The sequence below is a fragment of the Sceloporus undulatus genome, chromosome 7, assembly GCF_019175285.1.
Source record: "Sceloporus undulatus isolate JIND9_A2432 ecotype Alabama chromosome 7, SceUnd_v1.1, whole genome shotgun sequence".
Taxonomy (NCBI): Eukaryota; Metazoa; Chordata; class Lepidosauria; order Squamata; family Phrynosomatidae; genus Sceloporus; species Sceloporus undulatus.
The window spans coordinates 499,608-525,241 of NC_056528.1; the positions used below are offsets into that span (position 1 = coordinate 499,608).

The 25,634-nt window shown below is 48.6% G+C and overlaps 1 protein-coding gene across 2 annotated transcripts; it reads left to right on the forward strand.

Annotated features, from left to right (window-relative positions):
- ALPL (alkaline phosphatase, biomineralization associated) lies at positions 1–25,461 on the forward strand. Of its 2 annotated transcripts, none has more exons than XM_042480259.1 (12): positions 1–136; positions 8,690–8,837; positions 9,041–9,160; positions 9,373–9,488; positions 13,490–13,664; positions 15,556–15,731; positions 20,507–20,650; positions 21,193–21,262; positions 21,840–21,974; positions 22,160–22,351; positions 22,999–23,118; positions 23,718–25,461. In XM_042480259.1, exons 2-12 carry the CDS (start codon positions 8,783–8,785, stop codon positions 23,987–23,989), a joined length of 1,575 nt encoding a protein of 524 aa, XP_042336193.1. In that variant the 5' UTR covers positions 1–136; positions 8,690–8,782; the 3' UTR covers positions 23,990–25,461. The 2 variants fall into 2 exon arrangements, with proteins under 2 accessions (XP_042336193.1, XP_042336192.1); XM_042480258.1 differs by lacking the exon at positions 1–136 and adding an exon at positions 1,377–1,491.
- Positions 25,462–25,634: the final 173 nt, after the last annotated feature.

Sequence of the window (25,634 nt, forward strand, 5' to 3'; positions counted from 1 at the left end):
GGACCCACGGCTGTGGCACATGAGCTCAGCATGGATTCCTTGGCCAACACTGCTGCCTGCTGGTGCGCGCCTGGAGTTGCAAGAGAGATTGTAGAATCGCAGCGCTGGAAAGGGGCGCAAGGGACACCTCTGCCAGGTAGGAATGCACAGCTAAAGTAACCCTAAAAGATGCTCATCTGACGAAGGAGAGGCCACCACCCTGCCCTGGACACGCCGTCTGTCCCACCACCGGACAGCTCTTATGGCCAAGATGTTGTTCCAAATGTTCAGGTGGGATCTCTCTCCTGCTTATTTGTATCCATTGGTTCATGTCCTGTCCTAGGGATCTGCAAGGGGGAAAAGCCTGTGCTGATCATAGCACCTTAGAACTGGAAGGGATCCCAAGGGCTGCCCAGTCTGACTCCCTTTGGCCATGCCATGCAGGAAGACACAGTCAAAGCACTCCCTGGGACACATGGCCTCTGTTCAAAAGCCTCCAAAGAAGGAGACTCCACTGAGACAGCATGTCCAACAGCTCTTAGCATTAGTTCCTAATGCTGAGCTGGAATCTCAAGTAAGAGCAGAGGTTGGCGGGGGGTGGGTTATTGTGTAGTTGTTGCAGTGACATTCCTCAGGCCCTGTTATAGCTGATGCTGTATAGTACATTTGCAACTGTTTTAAAAACAAGCCTATTAAAATGCAAAGCAAGACAAGGGTAGCCGTGTCGGCCATAAAACCGCATCCAGATGGTGGCGGTTCCGTTATTAGGGGAACCAGAAGGAGCAGAATTGATCCCAGATGCTTTTGAAGCCCCTGGGCTCCTCCTTTTGCAAAGACAGTGGGCCCTTGTTATCCGCCGGGGTTTGGTTCCATAAGATGGAGGCCAAAATCCAGGGATGCTCAAGTCCCATGAAAGACATTGGCAGACGGAAATGGTGACCCTTTTATGTAAAATCAGCAAAATCAAGGTTTGCTTTTGGGAATTTACATCTTTTTAAAAAATATTTTCAAGCCTTGCTTGAATCTATGGATTAAAAAAACCTGTGGATTCAGAGGGCCAACTGTACAGCAGGATGATGGGATGGCAAAAATGAGGGAAAGTGAGAGAGAGGAAAAGGGGGAGAAAAGAAAAGGAGGAGAGGAAGATGAAGAAGAAGGAGGGAGAGGTGTCCCTGAGAGGAGAAGGGATTGAAAACACACAAAAGAGAGAGAAGGAGAAGAGGAAGGTAAGGAGGCAGAGTGAGGAAGCTGCAAAGAGGGAAAGGTGGAGGAGGATGGAGAGAAAGTGAAGGGAAGTGAGAAGAGGAGTGCGCCTCCCTTCCCTTTGCGTCCAGCAGGGGGCGCCCCCTGAGAAGCAGAGGGGGGTCCCTCTTCCCTCCTCCCTCCCTCCCTCTCCCTCCCTCCCTCATTCCCTCCTTCTTTAAAAAGAGCGGAGGTCCCTCTGGCGGAGGCGGCGATGCCCAAGACCCTCCAGCCGATGAGAGAGAGGAAGAAGAGGAGGAGGAGGAGAAGGTGAGGAAGCCAAGGAATTGGGAACCCCCATCTCCCCCCTTGAAGCCAATGTCCGGAACCCCCTTGGTGCCCCCAGGATGGACAGAGGGGACCCTCAACCCACTAGCTGTCTGTCTTTCTTTCTCTCTCTCTCTCTCTCTCCTTTCTGTCTGTCTGTCTGTCTCTCTCTCTCTCTCTCTCTTTCTTTCGCTCTTCCATTCTGCTTCTCTCCTTTTTCTCTTTCTCTTTCTTTTCCTCTCTCTCCCCTTCCTTTCTTTTTTCTTTCCTTCTTGTTCTCTCTGCCTTCTCCCCTTTCATATCCTTTCCCTTTTCTTCCTCACTCTCTCCTCACACTTTCCTTTTTATTCTTTTTCTTTTCCTTTCTCCCTTCCTCTCTCTTTCCTTCTTCTTCCCCACTCTCCCTCCCTCCTTCTCTTTTCCCTTCTTTCTTATTCTTTCCCTCACCTCTTCCTTCCTTCCTGGCTGCCTTCCTGCTTTCCTCACTCACACTTTCTTACTCTTTTTCTGGCTGCCTTTTCCTTCTCATTCTTTCTTCTCTTCCTCTCTCCAATCTCTCTCTCTCTTCTTCTTTTTCTTCTTCTTCTTCTTCATCATCATCATCATCTCCCCCTCCTTTTTTCCAAATTCCTTCTTTAAACTTGAGCCAACTTCCTCTTTCTTTCTTTCTTTCGTTCTTTCTTTCCTCTTCTTCATCCTTCCTCTTCATTTCTATCTTCTTCCCTCCTCCTTTTTTCCTAATTCCTTCCTCAGACTTAAACCGGCTTCCTCTCTCTTTTTCTGTTTCTTTCCCTTTCTTTCCTTTTCCTCATCCTCTCTCTTCATCTTCTTCTTCATCTCCTCCTCTTCCTCCTTTCCTTACTCAGACATGAACCAGCATCCTTTCTCTCCCTTTCTTTCACTGTCCCCCTTTCTTTCTCTCTTTTCCTCCCTTCTGCCCCTCAAAATCTCCCAATTTCCCAGGGGCCCAAGCGTAATCTCCCCCACCCTAGAACTGCTTGCCTTTCGATTGCTGAGCTCCTGGGCATGTACAGAGTGCCTTCCCAGAAGGACTGTCCCCACAGTTTGGGGGAGGGGTCCGAGTCTCTCCTTAAGCAAACAGGCATCTTCTTTCCCCCTGCCCCAACATCAGAGGTTGGAAAAGTTACTTTTTTGGAGGGCAATGGAAAAATTGCTTTTTGGATGTCAAGGCTTAGCCTTCTTCCTCTGCTCCCCACACCTGAGGGGACCCCAGTACCTTTTCCATGCCCTGTCCAATCTTCGGGGATTCAGGGCTTCTTCCCTGGGGAAAAGGCATGACCAGATGATGCAGACGGCGCTCTCCCTTGGGTTGGCCCTGTTAACTGGAGGGCCAAGCGGGAAAGGCAAGGGACTGATGTCGATAAGGACAGTGCTCATCACACTCTTCACACAGTCCGACTCAAGGGAGCGCAGATCCTCCCTAGGGTTGGGCTTTGGGCAGCTAGTCCTGGCGGAGAGAGCAAGGGCCACCAACGGATCTGGGATCTTCTTTCGTTAGGGAGGCTTAATGAGGGGCCTGGAGCGCCAGGGCTAAGGGCAGCACAGGGGCTGGCAGAGGCTCTAGGGGGACCCTCTAGTGCCCCCCCCAAGTCACAGGGGACTCCCAGGACCTGGGAGCAGGGTCCCTGTCTCTCTGTCTGTCTGTGGGGCTGGCAGAATGGATCATGGGGGCCAAGGCCTCTCTGCTGCTCTGCATCCTTGCCAGCAGCCCCAAGCAGAGAGCAGGACCTGGGGGAAGCTTGCTCCTCCCTTCCTTCCTTCCCTCCCTCCCTCCCTCCCTCTGTTTCCTCATTTGCTTCCTTAATCTGCTCCTAGTTTCCTCCTTTAATCTCTCTCCCTTCCTATTTTTCTTCCTTCCTTGCTTCCTTAATCCATCCTAACTTCCATTTTAAATCTTCCTCAGTCTTTTCCTTCCTTCCTTTTTTCCTCCCTCCTTCTTCCTTGTTTGCTTCCTTGATCCACTCTTGATTCCCTTCTTTAATCTCCCTCCCTCCCTCCCTCTTTTCTGTCCTTCTTCTACCTTCCTCGCTTCTTTAATCCACCTTGACTTCCTTTTTAAATCTTCTTCAGTTTTTCCCTTCCTTCTTCCCTCCTCACTTCCTTTTAGGGACAGTAGACCCAGTGGATTGTTGTTACCCAGTGACTCAGTCCATCCAAGGGATCCAGTGACTCTCCTCAGAGTGATTAAGAAGGAGATCCAGGCGAGCGATGGAAAAGCGGAGCACCGGCTGGACACTCATTCAGCTGCTCAGAACAAAGGAGCCCTTTAGCTTTATTGCATTTGAGAGGATTTGGCTCAGAAAGAGGGTTTATAAATACTGAGGTGAGCCAGGAAGAAGTGTGACCAAATGCACTTTCCAAACTGGCCGAGGGAAAGAGAGGCATTTGGCCAAATCCCAAAGGAAGCCGTTTGCCACCCAAACCTCTCCCAGGGAAAGGGGCAGGAGGGATCCAGACCATCCAACATTTCACAGGTGGAAATAGCATTGTGGTCAATGTGGCCCAAATTATGAATGAGATGCAAGCTTGGAGAGAGACAGCAGTTTGCTTTTGCTTGAACTGACTGGGAAGCAAGGCTTTCCTCTTCCGGCTGAGTTCACCGAGTGCAAACTACTTTTGCATTTTGAACTCAGTTTGGGGCAACTAAAGATGGCAGGAAGAAAACCGGGACATTTTAAAACCATCAGAAAAGTGGGGCAATAAAGGATGAATTGGGACTATCTCCGCCAAAGCCGGGCAGTTGAAAAGCATTTGGTTCGTGCTTAGATTATGGGGCTTCACCTCCTTCTCTTTCCCCATTTCTTAGGTGTTTGAAAAGGCAATTGAATCAATACTTCAAAATTCCAGCTAAACCAGGGATGGAGGAAACGGTTGTGAACCTTTGGATGGCATCAATTGCACAGCAAGAGAATTAGTGTTAATGTTTTATTCATTTATATCCCATCTTTCTCCCAATGCCAAGGCAGCAAATAATACCAAATACAGGTTAAAAACACTACAAAAGTTGCATTAAAGTATAAAATACACAGTAAAACAATCCTCCATTAAAACAATTAAATACTAAAGTGCATTAAAATGTTAAAATTATATATATATATATATATATATATATATATATACACACACACACACACACACACACACACACACACTTATTCCTCATCCTGGGATTAAAAGAGGGGTTGGTTTTGTTGCCCCCAATGCTGAATTTTCCCACCTTTCTGAAAAACCAAAGAATGCTTTCAAAGTAACTTATGGTTTAAAACGGGTGCAATACAATTACAAACATGCACCATTATAATAGAATTGTACCATTCACAGACGTGAAAGGTTTTTTAAACATGCTGCTAAAAGGGGCAAATTGCCATTTAAAAAAGGACAGTGGTTTGAGTGTTGGACAGCAACTCTGGAGACCAGGGTTCGAATCCTGGCTCGGCCATGGAAACCCACTTGGGTGACTTTGGGCAAAGTCACACTCTCTCAGCCTCAGAGGATGGCAATGGCAAACTTCCTTGGAAGGAACTTGCCAAGGAAACCCCATGACAGGTCCGTCTTAGGGTTGCCAAAAGTCAGAAACGACTTGAAGGCACATAACAGCAACAACAAGCCGAGTCAACGGTTAAAATCAGCACAGCACCGAGTTAAAACCCTTCAGCATCCAAGGAGGCACTAGGAAATGTCATAGAAGACATTAAAAACCGGGGAAGTCTGTGGAAACCCGGATGCTGGGCCGGATGAGGGCCCTTGGGCTTTGTCGGTTTGCCAAAGTCGGCACCCAAAGGGAGAGTAAAACTCGCCCAAGGGCAGAGGAGCTGGTTTTGATGAACCATCGAGGACATTAAAACCCATTCCACTTTGCTTTCACAATGAATCACAGAGTTGGAAAGGACCTCTAGAGCCATCCACTCCAACCCCCGCGCATGGTTTCTTCTCCTCTTGGTTGCAGCATCCAAAGGAAAAAGTGAGGCTGGGTGAGGAGAGGAGCAATCCAGCTGCAAAACTGACTTGTTTCAGCCTGAGCTTTCATGGACTTAAGTCGTTCCAGATGCGCTCCGGCAATGCATGGGTCAGGTTTCCCACCAGAGATTAAATACCCGCCAATGGAGTTACATTACGTAACTCCTGTAGCTGAGTATTGCAATGTAGATCAGCGGCCAATGCATGCAGCTAATTCAGTTGCAATGCACCATGTGCAAAGGCAATGCGCATTCATCTTTTGGGAGTGCTGGAGTTGTGTCTTTCTGCATGGCAGAAGGAAGCCTTTGGGTTTGGGATGCCAAAGGGTTTTAAACAGGTTTTTAAACTATCTGGCCCTTGGGGCCCCTTCCAGCTCTAAGGTTTTATGATTCTAAGATGCCATAACAAGGGGTTTGCCATGGCTTCCAACCCATCACTGCTCAGTTTGCAAATATATTAATGAGTTGACACATTGCCTTGAGTTTTCAATGCTTTCATTCAGATCACCTTTCTTCATTTTGCTTTTAGATGCTTTTAAAGGAAAAACAGAGTAGAAGAATTCCAGAAGGTGGATCAATCCCAAAAGCAGAGCGGGGGAAAGGTTCTTCTTTTGGGACTACAACCTCCAGCATCCCCATGTTGGGTGGGGGTTTTTGGAGTTTGTATTCCATTAAAAAAAAGGAACCTTCCACAGCTGTGGGCCTACCAGATCCAGCAGAATGATTAAGTAGATTCCCACAAAAAGCACATCAAACATGTTTGGCGTGCCAGGAGAGATGTGGTTCAGGCGATGCACTGGAATCAGTGTTGCAAGACAGTGCTTTGCCAGTCCTTTTGCCCAGAATCGCCTACACCATTTTGTGTGTTTGTGCATGTGTCCCTGCAGTGGCCTCCAATTATGCAAACCATGCCACACTTCTGTGGCTCATTCCTAAACTTTTCTTGCCGCCCCTGGCTTTCTGCCTTATCACTTTGGGACTCTCTTTTTGCAGCGTTGGAAGGATGTGGTGGGTGGCACAGGCCCCTCTGCCCATCCTTTGTCCACAGGCAGGTGCTTCCCTGTCTCTGGCCGTTTGCAACCGATCCGTCGAGCCAAGGTGCCCCTTGAGTGTGCCAGCCCAGCCTGGGCATCTCTCCCGTCAAGCTCTTTCTTTTCTTCCCTTCTCTGCTGCCGGGTGGATTTTGGCTGGGCTTCATGCCAGGCTTCTCTTAAGAACGTTTCATGGGATCGCTGGCGCTCAGTGGGAATAATCCCAGGGAATTAGCTACGGCAGCGAGGGGCTTATTCAGAAAGCCACTGTTGCTCTTTGGGAGGCTTGGCAGCGTTCAGAGGCAGCCGTGAAGTGGGCAGGCTGGGCACAACGGAGGGTCCCCATTAGGGTTGCTCAATCTCGGGCTCCTCTTTTCTCCTTGGCTTTCACCCTTTCGTTGAATCATGGAACTGGAAGGGACACCAAAGGCCATCTAATCCAACCCCTTTCTGCCTGCTGCAGGAAGACATAACTCTGGTTATTTCAGCTGCTGCAAACTGAGGTTGTTCAAAGCACAAAAGGAGGTTGTATCTGCATTTAACTGAGCGGTTAAGAGGAGGGCAAAGAGTCCTGCCCTTCCTAGCCAGCTCAGGCAAAAGCAAACTGCCGCAGCCTCTCCTAGACTAAATCTCCTTCATGAATAACATTTTGTCTTCTTGGCTACGTGTCTCCTGGTTTTTGTCTTTGAAATGTTGGAAAGGGGAGGTTGCAGATCTTGTCAGCTGGGGAAGGGGATGCTTGGGCTTCTTGGCTTTGAGATCTGGGGCGTTCCTCTTTCATTATTATTACTATCTCCATTGGAAATACAAGATACAAGGCCAAATCAGCCCAGAGTAAACCCACCCATGAAATCTGGCCCACGAAAGCGGGAGCCGTCCTGGATCTTGGCAAGGGAGGAAGGTGTCCTGCACTCCCTGCCCTTTCGAAGAACAACATAAGAGGAACGCCCCTCTTCTTGGTGCCAAGGGCTCCTTCCCCCAGGGAACTAGACTTACAGCATTTCATGAGTCGATGCATTGTTTAAACACACACACGTTTGACAGTGTCCAAATGCACTGGTGGCAGTGCTTTCAAGTCTCCTTTTCCTATTTCAAATACATACAAAAGATGTGGATGGTGGAGGACTTCTTGGAAGAAGAGGCATCCCTTCATGCCAGGAGGAGAATGCCTCTTCTGAAGAAGGCGATTTTACAAATGCAGAAAGTAGAAAGACGGGAGAGCCACTTCCAGTCTATTGAAAGAAACCAAACTCAGGGGCGGATGCAATTAATTCATTGGAGTGGGTGCAAATTAATTCCCTGATCTTTGAGGGTAGTCCTGCTGAGTCCAGAACTTTGTATGGTTTGTTGTCACAGCTGAGAGGGAAGGAGGGATATCTTACAGAATTACAGACCTCAGAATCCCAAAGGATGGAGCCATGGCAAAGCAGGACACTTGAATGGCCAAGGCCCACCATGTCTTTGCAAATGGCCTTCTCTTGTCCTTCCCTCCAAAGGTTGATGGCTCCAGGGCTTGGTGCTGAAAACGTGCCTCAAAAACAGAAACAGCAGTGAACTCAGGAAATGGGGCCAGGCCCCAGGAAACGGAGACTCTGGTTTAGGCAACAGGAGGGTTTTTTGAAGAGAGTGCTGAGACGAGGAAAGCAGAAACCACAAAAACCGAGTGGAGAATCAGGAGCGGCGCAGCATGTGTTTTGTTGGGGTACCTCTCCTGGCTTCACCCCTTTGAGGGATTGTCTTGTGTTGTGCTTAATGGACCCAAACCCCATTGTCCTAAGAATCTCATAGTTCTGGTGGAAATATGGATAAGTTCAGACTAAAACCCAAAATGGATAACCCACTCACTCTGGTTCATTGGAAGCCACCAGTGACTCTTGCCCAAGAGGCCAGAGGGAGACTTGGCCGCCCCGAGACACTTGGCTGCCTGAGGCAGATTAATGAACGATGCCACCATTAACTGCTTAACTACTCCTCTGCCTCTCCCCAGGGAAGGCATAAATCCTTTAGCACTGACTGTGGCCAAGCTCAAAATTCAAAGACATAGCCACGCTAGTCTGGAAAATCAGCATGCAAAGTGACACTTTTGGAGACTTTGGGCCCGTAGAAGGGAACATCCTGTGTAACGCTTTGTTCTCCCCGTTTGCACACCCAAACCTCTGACACACCTGCTCCTTTCCTTTTGCTCTCATTTAGCATCGGAAGCATCCTCCGGAAGAACCAGTTGGTGCATGAACGTTGCTCATTCTGCACCCCGCACCTAGAAATCCGTTTCTCCAAGGATTCGCAATGAAAGCCTTGCTCTTTGCCTTGCTGCTCCAAGCATCCTTCGCCTTGGTTCCAGGTGAGTGACTTGGAGAATCAGTTGGCTGCGAAGACCAGGTTTGCTAAGGCGTAAAATTTGCCCCTAAGAACTGTATTGATCAGTGATTGATCCCCTTATTGATTTCTAATATATTAGAAGACACACTCTGAGGGAGGGAAAGGTGTGCCTGGGTCTCACCTGAGCCTTTTCATCCTTCCCTCTCTCCGTTTTCTCCATTGCAGAGAAGGAGAAGAACCCACAATATTGGAGACACCAAGCCCAGGAGACACTAAAGAAGGCCCTGAGACTCCAGGAACTCAACACCAACGTGGCCAAGAACGTCATCCTCTTCCTGGGAGACGGTGAGTGCTTTTGGGGAGGTCAAGAGATATGTACGAAATGAGAAAATGTATATAATAATAAGTCCGCCATCGGAGGTGTTCTGGGGACAGCAGCAGTGGCCATTTGGGGACCTTCAGAAGAGGGCTGGTTTGGGGCTGTGGGGACTCTAGGACCCATCGTCCCCCTTCTGTGCTCTAACCAGACTAACACACTGCCTTCTCTTCTTCTTTAGGCATGGGGGTCCCCACTGTGACGGCTGCCCGCATCCTCAAGGGTCAGTTGCAGAACCACAACGGAGAAGAAACCGTCCTGGAGATGGACCGCTTTCCTTATGTGGCCCTTTCTAAGGTAAGGAGGAAGGCGACCCAGTGGTCTGGCCCCATGTCTCCACATTTCCTGGGTCATTTCCATATCATTACTACTACTACTACTACTATTACTACTACTATTACTATTACCATTTATTGATATAGTGGCACTTTACAAATAGAATAAAGTCAGTACATATAATTATAGTATAAATTTTAAAAAGCATTGTGAGAGAATGATGTAAATTCTCCAGTTTTGGGCAAGAAGGAAGGGCTCTATGCAAAGCTCCAGGCAACTAAAACAGCAGCCAGATACAGTTTGCAAGACTTAATTCATTTGTCACTGCAACTTGCAAAGACTTTCCAGGGAGTCTCTAGGTGTTTCCGTACTTAGCTTGCCTCTCCTGGAAATACGTATAAATAAAATAGAGCCAGGGCTGTAGAGCCAGGGCTCACCCTCTGCTCTGCTCTGCTCTGCAGAAGCAAATAGGGGAGAGTAAATGATCCTTATCCCATCTCTGTAAAAAGGTGAGGCTGCATCCGCACTGGCTTTAACTGCCATGGCTCCATGCTATCCATTCCTGGGGTTTTTATTTATATTGATTACATTTATTTTATTTCTCCCAGAAAGGGACCCAAGGCAGCTCCTGACAAAAGTTCTTTAGAAACTTAAAATGAAACCATTTGTATGCAAAGGGATCTTGCTGCAACTTTCAGATTAACGGATCGAGAGAAGTTGGCAGCATGAGCTTTGGTAGACCTGAGCCTATGTCTTCAGATGAAAGGGGGCATCTGGGATTTGTAGTTTGTAGCGGCACCATCTGAAGACATAGGCTCAGGTCTACGAAAGCTCATGCTGCCAACTTCTCTCTATCTTTCCAACGGAGAAGGCTAAATATCTCACAGCTGAAATCCATAGCACTGAGTCATGGCGGTTAAAGTGGTGTCAGACTGCATTACTTCTTGTTCCCTTATATTCCCTTGACCTGGGAGCAGCCCAGACTTCAGCTAAGACTCCTGTCTTCATTTCCCAACATAAAATTATACTTTCCGTGCGTTTGAATGACAAACTGTGAGCCGTTGTGGGTTTGTGCTTGATGCGTAATGCTTGATGACATTTCCTGAGGCCTCAGGTTTTGGCCCAGAAACGTCAAGGCCTGGGATGATGGTCTTGAATGGACGGCCCTAAGCAGCCGGGAGGATGGGACACACATTTTAAAAGGGCTAAATAGTTACTTAAAACACAGTGTCCCAATGTCCCCAGAGAGTTGCAATTAAAGGATTAATGACTGTTTTACATCCGTTTACTCACAGCTAAATTCTGCCACGGAGTGAGAGCCAGGGTGATATAGCAGTTTGTGCATTGGACTGGGACTCTGGGGACCAGGGTTTGAACCCCCTCTGAACCAATCTTGCCAAGATAACCCCATGATAGGGTTGCCCTAAGTTGGAAATGACTTGCCCAAACAAAAAATCTGTCATGCCCTCTTATTTACACCATTCGGATTTCTGAAAGGTGGCAATTTTGGAGCCAAAGTGGCCCTCTTCTTATACAAAATGGGGTTTCTTGAACACCTGGAGGGACCCTTACCTTTGTAAAAAGTCACAAATAATGAAATGGGGGAAATTAAAGGCAAAGAGGATGGGTCAGGATAGTGGTCTTGGTATTTGGGGATGAAATTGGGAAGCAGGAACCTTAAGGAGGGAGAACCCTCCTTTTGTGCTGCAATATTTTGCTGCAGCTCCACTTGTGTCTAGCCAGGGTCACTCCCCATCAGGATGGGTCTCATGGCATGAAAAAAGAGAGCTAAAACGGTGGGTATGGAAGAATACCAAAGAAAACACTGGAAGGGCAGAGCGGGGCGATATGCCAGGGAGCCCTTGTATTTTCCTTTGCATCAGAGTGAAAAGAGGCAAAGAATTTCAAGGGCCGAAGCAAAGACTTTGGATGGAGCTTGGGGACGTCATGGTGACCCATGGAGCGCCAGGTGCTCCAAAGCAAGAGGGCTGCCAATGGGGTGACGCATACCTGGGTCATGCCCAAAGCCCTTACACTTGAGATGAGGCAGGTACCTGTGGGAGAGTAATCCTTTAGTTACACATGGAAGCCATGCCAAGAATAATCTTGCCAAGAGCATAGGCATGGCTGTCTGGGGAGCGCCAACAGGGAGGGAAAGCTTAGTGCTCGGATAGGTCCCTTTATTGGGGACTACAACTCTCATCATCCCTTTGCCAGCCCTGGTCCCCAACTCCCAGTGTCCCCTGGCTGCCATGCCCTGAGATTTGTGCAGAAGACATACAGCTAGTTTAACAAATTATGTACAAATATAGATATAGATATATACATACATACATATATACAGTACTCTCTCTCTCTCTCTATAGGACAGATTCATAGGGTTGGAAGGTACCCCAAGGTCCATGGAGGGAAAACACTCTTGAAAGATGCCCTCCATTTAAGGACCTCTAGTGAAGGAGACTCCAAGATGGTCCTTACTCCGCACTTGAACTGACCTTGCAAAGAAGAGAGTCTTCCTCTTTGCTTGCAACTTAAATCCATTGATTGCCATCCTTCCTCCATGGCACTAATTCATAGGGATGCGGATACAAGGGGTGAAAGGAGGACATTTTGCTCCTCCAAATGCAAATTCTGCCCCTCCAGTCAAAGGTTCCCCGGGGGTCCAGTTCTCAAGTGGAGGGGAGTCTTGATGGTTCAAACCTTGGTGCCCCAGGTGTCTTGCACTTCAGCTCCCAGAAGCCCTAGCCAGCATGGCCAGCAGTCAGGAATTCTGGGAGATGAAGTGCAAAACATCTGGAGAGCCAAAGTTTGAGAGCCACTGCTTTAGAGCAAGGGTCAGCTGGACATGCATCGGAGAAAGCAGCTTTCTGCGAGGGAAGCGCCTGTCCGCTTAACTAGGAGCAATAGAAGCCAAAGGTTGGCTAGCCTTCCTCCTGCCCTCTTCCCAATCCATCTGAAATTAATACCTAATCTCTCCAGCATTTTCCCCTTTGCTCTTATTTGCATTCCTGCCTTGGTTTAAGGTTTCCTGGGCCTGGCGCTGGCTATTTTCCTTCTTAAAAACACACTTGTGGGGAAGTGAGCCAGAGCGTTCTTCAACAGAGACCTTTGCACATTAAAATGGCTTCTTGCACTCAGCTGCTGTCTTGCAAAGCCAGCCTTGCAAGACTTGAATTATTTAATTTTGGGGGGTGTTACAGTTCAGCACAAACACACAAAACCCAAGCGAAGGAGGATATCTGCAGTTTACAAAATAGTTCCTGCCCCGGAGAGGGGGAATATGGAGAGACAGGCAAGTTTTTCTTCTTTTCTCATCCTTCTAGAACTCGGAGCCAAGCCATGAAATTTATGGGCGGTTGATTCTGGGCCGAGGTTTTCAAAGTATGTTCTTTCCCACAGAACACACTGTTAACTTGTGGTGTGTTTCATGGCGCAGGGACTGGGCTGGGGACACTGCCTTGGGGCTTGGAAAAAGGCTCCTTTGCGGGCGGTAGTGCCCCTCCCAGCATCCCTCAGTTGGGGACGATGGGGATTGTAGTCCCCTAAGCAATGTCGCATAGCTGTCCTCTAGTTTAGACAACCTTAAAAAGGGGCTGTTAGAGAAAGGTTTGGGGTGGTGATGACATGGGTGTTTGGCCTCCATCTTCCAAAGCAGTCTACCTGCAAATGCCAGCTGCAAAGGGGGAGGCGTACAAGGAGGGCTTTGGTGTTTGCTTTTGCCCCCCGTCTCTGGATCTTTCAGGAGCACCCCTTTGCCCACTATCAGGACCCACAACACCAGACCCACAACCAGGAATTCTGGGTCTGATTCAGAGACTCTCTTCCCCTTCCTCACCTTATTCTGTGTTGACACACCTAGAACCTTGACACACCTAGAACCCAGTACCTTGGATATCTCCCTCAAGTATGGACTGAAACCCAAAGCAGATATACCTATCCACACATACACACACCTAGGACCCACCAGCTCCTGGGACTGGCTCTCGGGTGAGAGTTCAGCCATTGCCTCCTCCTTTTGACAGACGTACAACACCAACGCCCAAGTGCCGGACAGCGCGGGCACCGCCACGGCATACCTGTGCGGGGTGAAGGCCAACGAGGGCACCGTAGGGGTCAGCGCGGCCGTCACCCGCTCCCAGTGCAACACCACCGCCGGCAACGAAGTCACCTCCATCCTCAAGTGGGCCAAAGCAGCCGGTAAGTCCGGAGGATGGACGGAGGGCACACTGCGTCCCCAGGACGAATTTTGCTCCTCGGTGGCGCCTTTGCGATAGAGGAAGCTTTATTTTTGGTGGGGGATTTTTGGGGGGAACTCAGGGGAGGCTGAGCTTTTCAGACAATGAGACGTTGGATTTTTCTGGTCTTGAGACTTCCTTGTTTGTTGAGCTCTTGTCAAATATTTAGCTTTCGAAAAAGTAGAATTGTGAGAAGATGTTGTTGTGTAGTCACAGAAAATGTGGGGATGGAAATAAGTCAGTGAAGCTGCCTTGAGTCTCAGTGCAGGAGGAAAAGGCAGAAAATCAATCAATCATTAATTCTCCTGCCTTTCCCCCAGTTTTGGGACTTAATGCTTCTGTACTGTAGAAATAATACAATTTAAGTGCCATAGCTCCATCCTACGGAAACCTGGGATTTGGAGCTCTGCACGTTTTTAGCCTTTCTGCCAAAGAGTGCTGGTGCTTCACCAAACTACAAATCCCAGGATTCTGTAGGATGGAGCCGTGGCAGCCAAAGTGGTGTCAAAGCGCATTGTTTCTGCAGTGCAGATGCACCCCAGGTCAATGCTTTTCGACTATCCTAAAGCTAAAAGCAAGGATGTTCTTCAGTGTTTTTCCTTCCATGATTCGAGGCGAGTGCCCTTGGGTTGTGTCACGAAACACAGACAGAGGTTAAACTAAAACCTGAACAGGTACATTGTCAGACGGAGCCGGAAGGTGCTCCAAAAAGACCTTCTCTTTATCACCGTCTCCAGAATGTTTGCCGGCGTCTCAGACTCAAAATCCTTCCTGTTTTCAAAACAAACAAACAAACAGATGGAAAATGCCAAGCAAAGAAAAATGACTCTTTTTTTAAAAAAGAAGGTATTCTGTGTTGACACTCAAGAAAATAAAAAGTGAATCCAAACTTTTGGGGGATGCGAGACGGAGCGTGCGAAACCCATCCCAAATGGGATGCCCCTCTTTGCCACTCTTTCACGAAGCTGGGGCCGAACCCGATTCGGTGCTTGCCTTGGGATTTGGGGAGTTGACTCAGAATCGGATCAAAGCCTGACCTCTCCAAGTGCCCACATTGGGAACATCAAGGAGTTATTTAAAGCCTCGCCAAAAGACAGGGACTCTTTCTATGCATGCATTGAAGCCAGGGTAAAAATAGACCCTGGGTTTCTCCCTCGAACGGAGCCTCTGCCCATGTCCTCCGTCACCCCATGGGTCTCTCCACAAAGGTGGCTTGTCCTCGGTTCGACTTTGCCCACGGTTGCGCCATGTGTCCCCCGTGGCAAAGGCAGGCGGAGGAAGGGAAAGGCCCCAAAAGCAAAACAGAAGGGGTGCTCAAGGTTGCAGAAAAGGAGAAAGCAGAGGAAGAAGACCAGAGGCCAGGATTTGCTCTTGCTCATTCAATGCTTTGCTTAGTCGGCTGGAGCAATGTTTAACCAGCGAGGGTCGATAACCTCCCAGAATAGTCCTGGGTCTCTTCCCAGTATGACCCAGTTAATGTGTCCAAGGTGACTGAAAGAGAGAGAGATGGGGAAAGAGGACCGTTTGCTCGGATAAGAACGGTCGATGGATATACATATATATGAAAACATGTAGGGGTAGCTATGTTGGCCATTTAACAAACCCAAACAAAAATCCATCAGTGAAGTATCACTGATGGATTTTAATATAAAATGGTAATTACTTTAATATTAAGACAGCATCCTACGCCGACAAGCTATTGCAGCCGCTGTAATCTCAGGATACTGCTCAGCCAAAAGGTAATGGAAACTTTGTTGTGCTGCCAACCTGTGCCCCCCTAACCTTTGGCAGAACTGATCCCTGACCCCAAACCTTTGGGCTGTCTCCCCTGCTGACCTCCCTATCCCCCCCAGGCAAATCCGTGGGCATCGTGACCACCACCCGGGTGAACCACGCCACCCCCAGCGCCGCCTACGCTCATTCTGCCGACCGAGACTGGTATTCGGATAACGAAATGCCCCCCGAGGCCCTCCAGCAGGGCTGCAAAGACATCGCCCACCAGTTGTTTGAGAACATCCCAGACATCGAGGTGAGTGTGGGCCGTGGGTCGGTGGCCGGAGTGGGCAACTTGGGGGTGAGAGGAGCCGCTGTGGCAGGGCAAGGCGACGTCTCCGCAGGGATAGGCGAATCTATTCAGATGGAAACTGGGCTGGACGTAAAGGAGAATACAGTCATGTACGTTTTGCGTTTCTTCCCTAGAGGTCCTGGGGTCAGCTCCTATCTATCCTATCCATCCATCCATCCTATCTGTCCACCTGTCTTACCTGTCCACCGATCCTATCTGTCCATCCTATCTCTCCTATATGTCCCTCCAATCTGTCCATCCTATCTCTCCCTCATATCTTTTCATCTTACCCATCCTTCTTATCTGTCCATCTTGTCTGCCTAGCTTGTCCATCCTATCCATCCATCTTAGCCATCTTATCCATTCTATCCATCTGAATTAGATAGTTCTCCCATGGAAAGTGAAGGGATGCTAGACCCCAAAAGGGCTGCTGTGTCCCACCAGCAGCATCATTGACCACTAATAAGTCTTACCCTATAGCCATAATGTCCAGCCTGGAAGGACACCTGGTTCCAGATCCAGACACTTTCCCCAGCTCTTGGAGGGTCTTCCCAAATCCCTTCCATGCACTTGAGAGAATCCTTTCTTCAGTCATGCAACCCGAATGTGCCAACGGCTTACCCTGCAACGCCAAGCTAATTATAGAATGGATTCAAAATTGGGTTTCCTGCTGGAATATATCAGGGAGGCTTTGTCTCTGGCCTCTCGCTTTTCTAGCTGCTCCCCTTCAATACCCGATAATTATTAGGAGCGCTCATTGTCTCCCATTCTATCTCTCTCTGTGAATATCGGCCTGAGTAGCATCTAAGACTTTAAATCTGCTTTTCTTCACTGCTTTTCAAATCCTGCCTGGAAAGATTTATTTGCAATACTTTGCAGCATTGCAAATCCTTGAAGGTTGGATTTGAAAAGCAGTCAAGAAAAGCAGATTTAAAATCTTACATGCTACTCAAGCAGATAGACTTTTCTTCTCCCTTTGACTACAACTCCCAGGATTCTACAATTCCTAGGATTCTGTAGCATTGAGCGGTGACAGTTAAAGCAGTGTCAAACTGGATTATTTCCGCAGTGTGGATGCAGGCTTTAACATGGAGTAAGGTTTCTCATTTTAGTGGGGTTGCTCTGGGTTTTATTCCAAATTTGCAAGGAGCTATCCAAGGTGAACCAAACCCATTTTGGAAACAAGATGGCGGCTGCCGCCAATGAATGAGATGCCACCGTTTTGAATTAGATGGCGCAGGAATGGAAAGCAGAATATACATGTCTTCCCTGTGAACCTGTTGGTGAGAATGCTGCTGCCCAAATCTCCTCCATGGGCGCGGAGAAAAGGAAGGCGTTGCAGAAGGGCCTGGCTTTGCAGAGGTGCCAGCGTTTGTTTGGAGATGTATTCCAGGTTTCGGGGTGAAGCGAGGCGTGATAAATATAGTCTGGTGTGTGTGTGGCGCTTTCTATCTGGGCCACTGGAAAGGCAGCGCATGAGTTGGCATCGCTTCAGGGCATCTCAGGCCAGCTGGTTTTCTTTCCGAAAAAAGGGGCAATCAATGGCTATTGTCTAGTCCAGAGAGGGAAGGAGGGAGGGAGGGAATGACAAAGGGAGAGGAAAGGAGTGATAAATGGCTCCCTCTGGCGATGATTCACCACTGACTCTGCCACCTGGTTTTGATCCCTAGTCAGTGTGGTCCAGTGGTTTGAGTGCCTAGGGTTCGAATCTCCCTCTCAGCCCTGGAAACCCACCTTGGGCAAAGCACACTCTCTCAGCCCCAGAGGAAGGCAATGGAAGATATCTTGGTAGCCTGCATGGGTCCATGGTTTGAATTTTGAACTAGGAGACCAGCATTCGAATCCCTGCTCGGCCATAGAAACCCATTTGATTACCTTGGGCAAAGCACACTCTCTCAGCTTCAGAGGAAAGCTATGGCAAACCTTCTCTGGAGAAATCTTGGGAGCTTGCATAGTACAATATTCTGAGTGTTGGACTCTAGGAAGCCATGGTTTGACTCCCTGCTCCTCCTTGGGCAAGGAAAGCCCTAGACAAGGGCACAAGTCTTTTTGTGATTTTGCATTTTAGTACACTATTGTGCACAATGGGATTTGAGCATCCACAGATTGTGGCATCCCTGGTGGGTCCGGGAGCCAAAGCCTAGCAGGAAGAGCTCAGTGCATTGGTTTTTCCAGTGCACCATCTGTAAATAATCCTGTATTTTAAAGCTAGTCCTTGTTGGTGCCACTGTCAGCTTCCCTCGAAATGCAAACACAGTTCCTGGGGTGTGATTTTTCCTATCCTAATCAGGATAAAAAGAGTTACTTCCTCCACTTTCCCACAGAGTTTGTGGTCTGCCTGATACAAAAGCAACAAGAACCACAAGAAGAACAAAAATTGAAAGTATGCAGGAGAATCTAGTTCAACCTTGACTTCTTCCTTGTCTTTAATTCAAATATTCTGGAGCTGTAGGCCAAAAAAAAAAAGGGGGGGGGGGGGCAGAAATGCTTTTGCGGAGGAGCCAAGCTTGGAAAAGCTACTTTTCTTGGACAACAACACCCATCATGGCTGGCCGAGGATCCTGGGAGTCGTTGTGAAGGAGGGAAAACAAACGTTTCCAAGCTTTGCTAATGAGGCTCTTGGCCATGAATCTCGTGCAGCACTTTATTTTTTGGTCAGATTAGGAAAGTTTCTATTTTCCTCTTGTTCCTCTAAAGACCTTCCTAAACATCATGAACATGGAATGAAATGCACCCCGGGGCTGAAATTGTTTAAAGCTGGCCAGAAACGGTTCCAACCAATGTTTCCGTGCACAGTTTGCCATGCCGTTCGTTCTTGCGTGGCACGAAGAGGCATTTTTGGAGAACCCTCTGTGACTCATCACTTAAAAAGGCTCCTGGGGGAAATACTTGGGCCCATTTCCTGGAACATGAAGACCGATCGTTGGTGCTCAGGACCTTCGGGCGAGGTTCGTTCTCAGATTTTGTGGCCTGGCGATCGAATTGGACTCCTCCTCGGAAGAAACCTCTCTGTGCAGGTTATGAAAAATGTCTGGATTGTCTGAGATCCCAGTTTGGCAGGGAAAGTCCCAAAAACCTGAGTCCAAAATGTAGAAGTACTTGACATTCGAGGGAGAGGAGAGGAGGGAAGTAACCTTGCTCTTCCCAGTCGGCTCCAGCAAAAGCAAACTGCTGCAGCCTTTCTTAGCTTTTCTGTCCTTCGTCATTAATCTATTTTCCAATCTTGACCGCACTTGGATGATGTCTGGCCACAAATGTCCCATCTCTGAAGGGATGGAAAGTAGATGGAGTAGAAGGAGATGGAGGCAGCAGTAGGAAAGGATGCAGCAAACTCTGCCGTCTGCAATGGAGACGGAGGGTTGCCAGGGCCAAAATCTGGAGTGCCAATAAATGTGGCATGGCACGCTCCCCTTTTCGCCACAGTGGCCTGACTTGCCGGCCTGTGACCTCAGAGTCCAGCCGGCTACGGGTGCCAAGCGGTCATCTTGGGCACCTTCCAAACACCAGCTTGGCACAGCTTTGTGCAAAAATAAAAACTGGTTGGCCTTAAAAGTGCTGCTAAATTCCCCCTTTTTCCCCCTCCTTCTCCATCCCCTTTTATGCAACTTTGGCACAGCGGTTGCCCAAAATACCAGCAGCCGCAGCAGGGCAAACAGCTGCCAACCTGTGGCACATGAGCTTTGAGGTTGCCCTCTGTGTGCCGTTTGGCAGTGAAGGCATCTGAGGAAGCCAGTCAGATCATTTCTCTCCCCCAATATAAATAATGAAGGGCCCTTCCCTGTTTGAAAATAGATCCAAAGCACACAGATGCACCAAAAAATGCTCCCCCAAAGAGTCCGAATCTGTTATTTCAGGCCCTTAATAGCCCTTTGAGCACTAAGGCGCAGTTTGTCTCCCATCTGGGCATAATGACACCTTGGCCGCTCTTCTGGGCTGAAGAGAGAGCGGCTGCTATGTTATTAGGAGGAATATTAATACACACCTCTATATATTATGCAGGGCTGCTGCTTTCTGGGTCTTGTTTGCTGGGGCTGCTGCTTTTCTGAATCGCCTCCTAAGGCCCTGGAAAACATTTCGGGGGGAAACATGGGACACTGGTCAAATAAATCTCCTTTTAGACATAAAGGCTGTCTCCAGGCGGAGCAGAATAAAGAAAGGTTGGCACAGCTTAGTTAGGGAGGAACGGAGAAGGTTTTGTTTTTGGGGAAGCTCAAGGGTCACCCAACCCACTCCTCCTAATGGAGGCTATCCATCGCAAAAGCATCCCTGAGAGGTGGGCATCCCAAATCTCTAAGGACCCCTGGAGGCAGCTCCTTCTGCCGTCCAACGTTTCTCTTTTGGCTTTCTGGTCTCTTTTCCTTGGTGAAAAAGCAGCCCATGCAAAGTCTCAGAGAATATTTGCAAAGGGGAAGGATTAAGAAACTCTTCACCTTCAATTTTTGGTTTCCCTCCTCAAATTACAAGGACAGGCAGTTTTTTTGCTAGGCTGCATCCACACTGCAGACATAATCCAGGTTGACACCACTTTGCCATGGCTCAATGCTATGGAGTTCTGGGATTTGTAGTTTTGTGAGATAGCTAGCCTTCTCTGCCAAAGAGCTCTGGTGTCATAATGAACTACAAATTCTAATTCCAAGCACTGGGCTCCAGTCCTCAAACCGCTATGCCATGCTGACTCTTATGGGAACATGCCCGGTGGGCAAATGGTAACTCATCCCTCTTCTTTTTTGCGGGTTTAGGTGATCATGGGTGGGGGACGGAAGTACATGTTCCCCAAAAACGCCAGCGACGTGGAGTATCCGCACGAGGACAAGTACCGGGGGACCCGGCTGGACGGCAGGAACCTGATCGAGGAATGGAAGAAGAAGAAGCCGAGCGAGAAGGTGAGGCAACTTCCATCTTAATCCAGTGATTCATGATTTTTGGAGTCTGGCTGCATGTTTTGCATGCTAAACCCCAAATCCTATGGCCTAGTCCCACCGACAGCAGACCCACTGGTTTGGTGGCGCAAACTTACTGGATCCATTAATAGATCTGCCCTACTCAGGATTATTTAGTGTGTTTGCAAAGCCCCGGTCAGGTTCCATCCCTGGAATTGTCCATTAGAAACTATGGATGCAAGCAGAGAAACACTGACTACAATTCTTTTTAAAATAGCTCCTCATCAGAGCCTGGGGAAGTTCCTTGTTTTGGACTGCAGCTCCCAGCATCCCCAGTCAGGGCAGTCAGGGGCTAGGATACCTTGAAAGTTGCTGTTCAGTTCATAAGGAAATGGGGACAGATGATCCCATGGCCTCTGCTAAAGATCCTGAACCCCATCATCCTCTGCTTGGAAGAGGAATGCCACACATGCCATGAGTCAGAGGTAGAGGTGTCCCCCCAAAATGGTCTCTCTGGTGTAATGTTCCGACTCTCTCTTGGCCAGAATGCCCATTACGTCTGGAACCAGACCGAACTGAGGAAACTGGACCTGGACAAAGTTGACTATTTGTTGGGTAAGTCAGTGGGATGGACAACCCACAACCCAGTTTGAATCCCCCTCCAGAACATTATTTCAGCCCCCTTTCCTGGGTCCCTTGCCACTCCTGCCCAAAAAATGCCACCCAGATTTGATGGTGCAACAGAGGAAGAAAAGGTAGTGGTGTATGTGCTCCCAATGTGCCTTTTTGCCCCCAAGAAAAGGTGCATGCTCTCAAGGTACATCTATAGCGGTACCCAAAACTTGGTCCTCTGGGTACTTTTGGTACTTCAGCTCCCAGAAGCCACAGTCAGCTTGGCCAGCAGTCAGGGATTCTGGGAATTCTGAAGTCCAAAACAGCTGGAGGAGCAAAATTTGGGAAGCCTTGATCTATACTGTAGAAAGTGTATTTGACACTCCTTTAAGTGCTGTAGCTCCATCCTTTGGAGTCCCTGGGATTTGTAGGACCGGCTTGAGGTCTTGTTTCGCTTTAAAGTGTTGTTGCATCGATGCCAAAGATGCCCTGCTGTCTTTCAAACAGTTCAATGGAGGGAGCTGGGAATCTTCTGTTTCAAATGGAGCTCAGGTTTCCAATCTTCCTTGGCTTCCCATAGGCCTCTTTGAGCCTGTCGACCTGATGTACGAACTGAACCGGAACAACGAAACGGATCCCTCCTTGACGGAGATGGTGGCTGTGGCTCTCAAGGTCCTCCAGAGGAACCCCCTCGGCTTTTTCCTGCTGGTGGAAGGTGAGAGGGACTAAGCCTGCATTAATTCTGCAGAGGTCCAAGAAAAAGAAATGAGGTCCAGGCCTGTACAGCGTGAAATGCCCCTTCCTTCCTTCCTTCCTTCCTTCCTTCCTTCCTTCCTTCCTTCCTTCCTTCCCTATATCATCATCATCTTCTTCTTCTTCTTCTTCTTCTCTTGGCTGCAGGAGGGCGAATCGACCATGGGCACCATGAGGGCAAGGCCAAGCAAGCCCTCCATGAAGCCGTGGAGATGGACCGGGCCATTGGCCTGGCTGACCAGATGACCTCTGCCCAGGACACCCTGACCGTGGTGACTGCCGACCACTCCCACGTCTTCACCTTCGGAGGCTACACGCCCCGCGGAAACACCATCTTCGGTACGTAAAAATGGCCCCCTGAAGGGACCCCTGGCACCCTGGCATGGCCTGGTTTCTTTTTCATCCTTGTAGATCTCCTCCTCTTATTTCTTTCTCTTCTTCTCTTGTTGCTCCTGCTCCTCTTCTTCTTCCTCTTGTTCTTCCTCTTCCTTTCCTCCGCCTTCCTATTTGTCTTCTTTCTCTTCCTTCCTTGTCTCCTTTTTCCTCTTCCTCTTATCCTCCTCCTTGTTATTTTTCTTCCTGCTCTTCTTTTTTCTCTCCTCTTCCTTCCTTTTCTTCTTCCTATCTCCTCCTTCACTTCACCTTCTTCTTCTTCTTCCTCCTCCTCCTTTTCCTCCTACTCTTCTTCCTCCTTCTCCCTTTCTTCTTCTTCATCCCCTCCTTCCTCTTCCTCTTTTCTTTCTCCTCTCCTCCTCTTCCTCCCCCTCCTTTTTTTTGTTCCTTCTCTCCTCCTCCTTTCTCCTCTCCTATTCTTCCTTGTTTTCCTTCTCTTCCTCCTCCTCTTCAACCTTCTCTTCTTTTCCTCGCCACAACCACCGCAGTTACTTGAAGCAGGGCTGCTCCTGTGTCTCTGCCAGGCCTTGTGGCTAGCTGACCTTCCCCCCCTCCTCCCCGCACTCTCCATATCTCTCTCTATATATATATAGGTCTGGCCCCTATGCAGAGTGACATGGACAAGAAGCCCTTCACCTCCATCCTCTACGGAAACGGACCCGGGTACCGAGTGGTTGCTGGCGAGAGGGAGAACGTCTCCACTGTCAACTTCAGTGAGTCCCCAGCCTCCCTTTTCCTCTCCTCTCTTTCTCTGCCTTTCCTTCGGAAGGACAGATGGCACCAAGGGACAGATATAAGAAAGAAACACCCGAAATTCAGTTACCGATAGACATATTTGCACCCCCTCCTCTGTCTGAAGATCCCAGGGGCTGAGCTGTGGTCAGTAAAAACCAAACCTTTGAAATGAATCCATGGTTTTTAACCTTTTAAGCTAACTAAAATTAATTAATAATAATGTTGTTAAAGGTTAGAAAAAGATAAAGATCTTTTTAATATCGCCAATCAGTCAATTGGGAACAGACAGAATAGGAAACAGAAACCCATGCGATCCCAAAGCCGACTCCAAACTACACAGTTTGGGCCTCCAAAGTGGTGTTAAGCTCCTGATGTAGACCCTCTGCTGCTTTTCGTTCTGAAAATCCCAAAGCTGGTTGCAATATTTCTCTATATTAAAACTCACATAACCAAAATCAAGTCATAGAGCAGTGATGTGTGTGCATATGTTTAAAGAGGGCATTAAAATGGAATTACATATCACTGGGTCCACTTCTTGGGTTCACTCTGTGCTCGCTCTCTTGTCTTCTTTCTGCAGCCGATGCCAACTACCAGGCCCAGTCGGCCGTCCCTTTGCGCATGGAGACCCACGGGGGCGAAGATGTGGCCGTGTTCGCCAAGGGTCCCATGGCCCACCTCCTCCATGGCGTCCATGAGCAGAATTACATCCCCCACGTCATGGCCTACGCCGCCTGCATTGGTGAAAACATGGACCATTGCCACTCAGGGGTCGCTCTGAATGGCCTCTCCGGACCGCTTCCCATGGCCTCCGCCTTCTTTTCCCTCATCATGCTCCGACTTCTCTTCTAAAGACTCAGCCTTGTGCGCTGCGGTCCCTCCCCACGTTGAACCAAGTGCCTCTGGACCGTACCAACCACGATATAGATGCCCACCAAGAGCCGGCACAACAATGACGCTATGCCCAAAAAACTCTGCAGCGTTGCAGAGGACACTGAGGTCTTTGGACCGGATGGGGAGGATCCGTCCTCACGCCCCTTTCCAGAAGTGCCATGGACTCTTGCACAACCTGCGTGGAGCAAAGCTTGTGCAGGGAGGTCTCAGTCCTCATTCCCCAAGCTGGCAAAAAGTCCAGCCTTGCCAACATGAGCAGCTGGCGATGGCAGCGTTCAACAGGTTTCTGCCCTCCTCTGACATTTCTTGCTACCTTGGGGATTTTTAAGCTTTGGCAACAATGCCGCCCGTCCGGAGGAACACCCAATTCATACCAAGCAACAGCAGGCAACATCTGCTGCGGCCGCCGGGGCAGAGGGTCAGAACGGGTGGTACATCTCCGGGAGCCCTGTTTTCGGATGTTCCAGGATCCGCGCCAATCTAAACATCAGGAAAGGCCAGGACGTTTTCTCCATCCGTTTCCTCGCTGCAGATAAGAAAGGTTTTGGTCCCTCTCCGCAGAGGAGGAGTCCCCCTTTTTCTTGGCACTCTCCGCTTCTTTTCTGACCTTAATGGAAATCTCACAGTTGTGACCTTAAAAGAAAGAATGAATTGAAGAAAGTGAAAGAAAGAAAGACTGATTAATGCTCTTTTCCTTTCCTGAATGGTTCTGAAGTCCAGAAGTGGCGCAAGAGCATCATCTCACATCTTGGCTGTGCCCAAAACATCTCAGCCGATCCATTTTGCCTTCTTGACCTGCATGAATTTTGAGCCATGTTTAGCCACCCAGATTGAGAACCATACCTTCATTCCCCCCAAAAGCACTGGATGAATTGGGGGTCCCTCCGTCGGTTGGTGTTTTTTCATGAAGAGGCCATGTCCAAAGGCCAGAGGTGCCTGCAAACACTCATCGGCCGACTGAGGAGCATTTAAGGAACTGGACTTTGGTTGCAAGGTTCTTGGTCTTTCTGAACCAAGCTGCCTGCGAGGCCAGACTTGGAGGAAAGCCGTTTTCTACCTACAACTGGTTGTGGGATTGCAAACCCCTTTTCTAGATGCAGCTTTGCTGCCTTTAAAATTGTTATGCACTTTTGTTATTGAAAAAAGGTGTGTGTGGTTGGGGGGGGGGGCTTTTTGACTTCTGGTTGTTTGTTTAAAGTTTGGAGGAACAAATGCTGAATATTTTTGTAAAAATATTACTTAAGAGGAGGAGAAGGAGGGTTTGCCTTTGTTTAGCAGTTATGAGCATCAAATGCACTCGACCGGGGTTGGATTCGAACCCCAAACCCAGCAGGTGCCTCTTTCTATTGCATTGTGACTTGTACTTAAGGTGGAGGGTTAAGATGGAACTCACTCTGCAAGAGAAATAAATGCAGTCGTTTTCTGACAAATTGTTTGGAGAGTTGCTTTTTTATCTGTCTGTCTGTCTGTCTGTCTGTCTATTTCTATCAGTCTATCATCTGTCTGTTATCTATCATCTATCTATCTATCTATCTATCTACTCTTGTCACACATATCTCTCTCTGGCTCTTGGCACATCTATCTGTCTATCTATTCTCAGCAC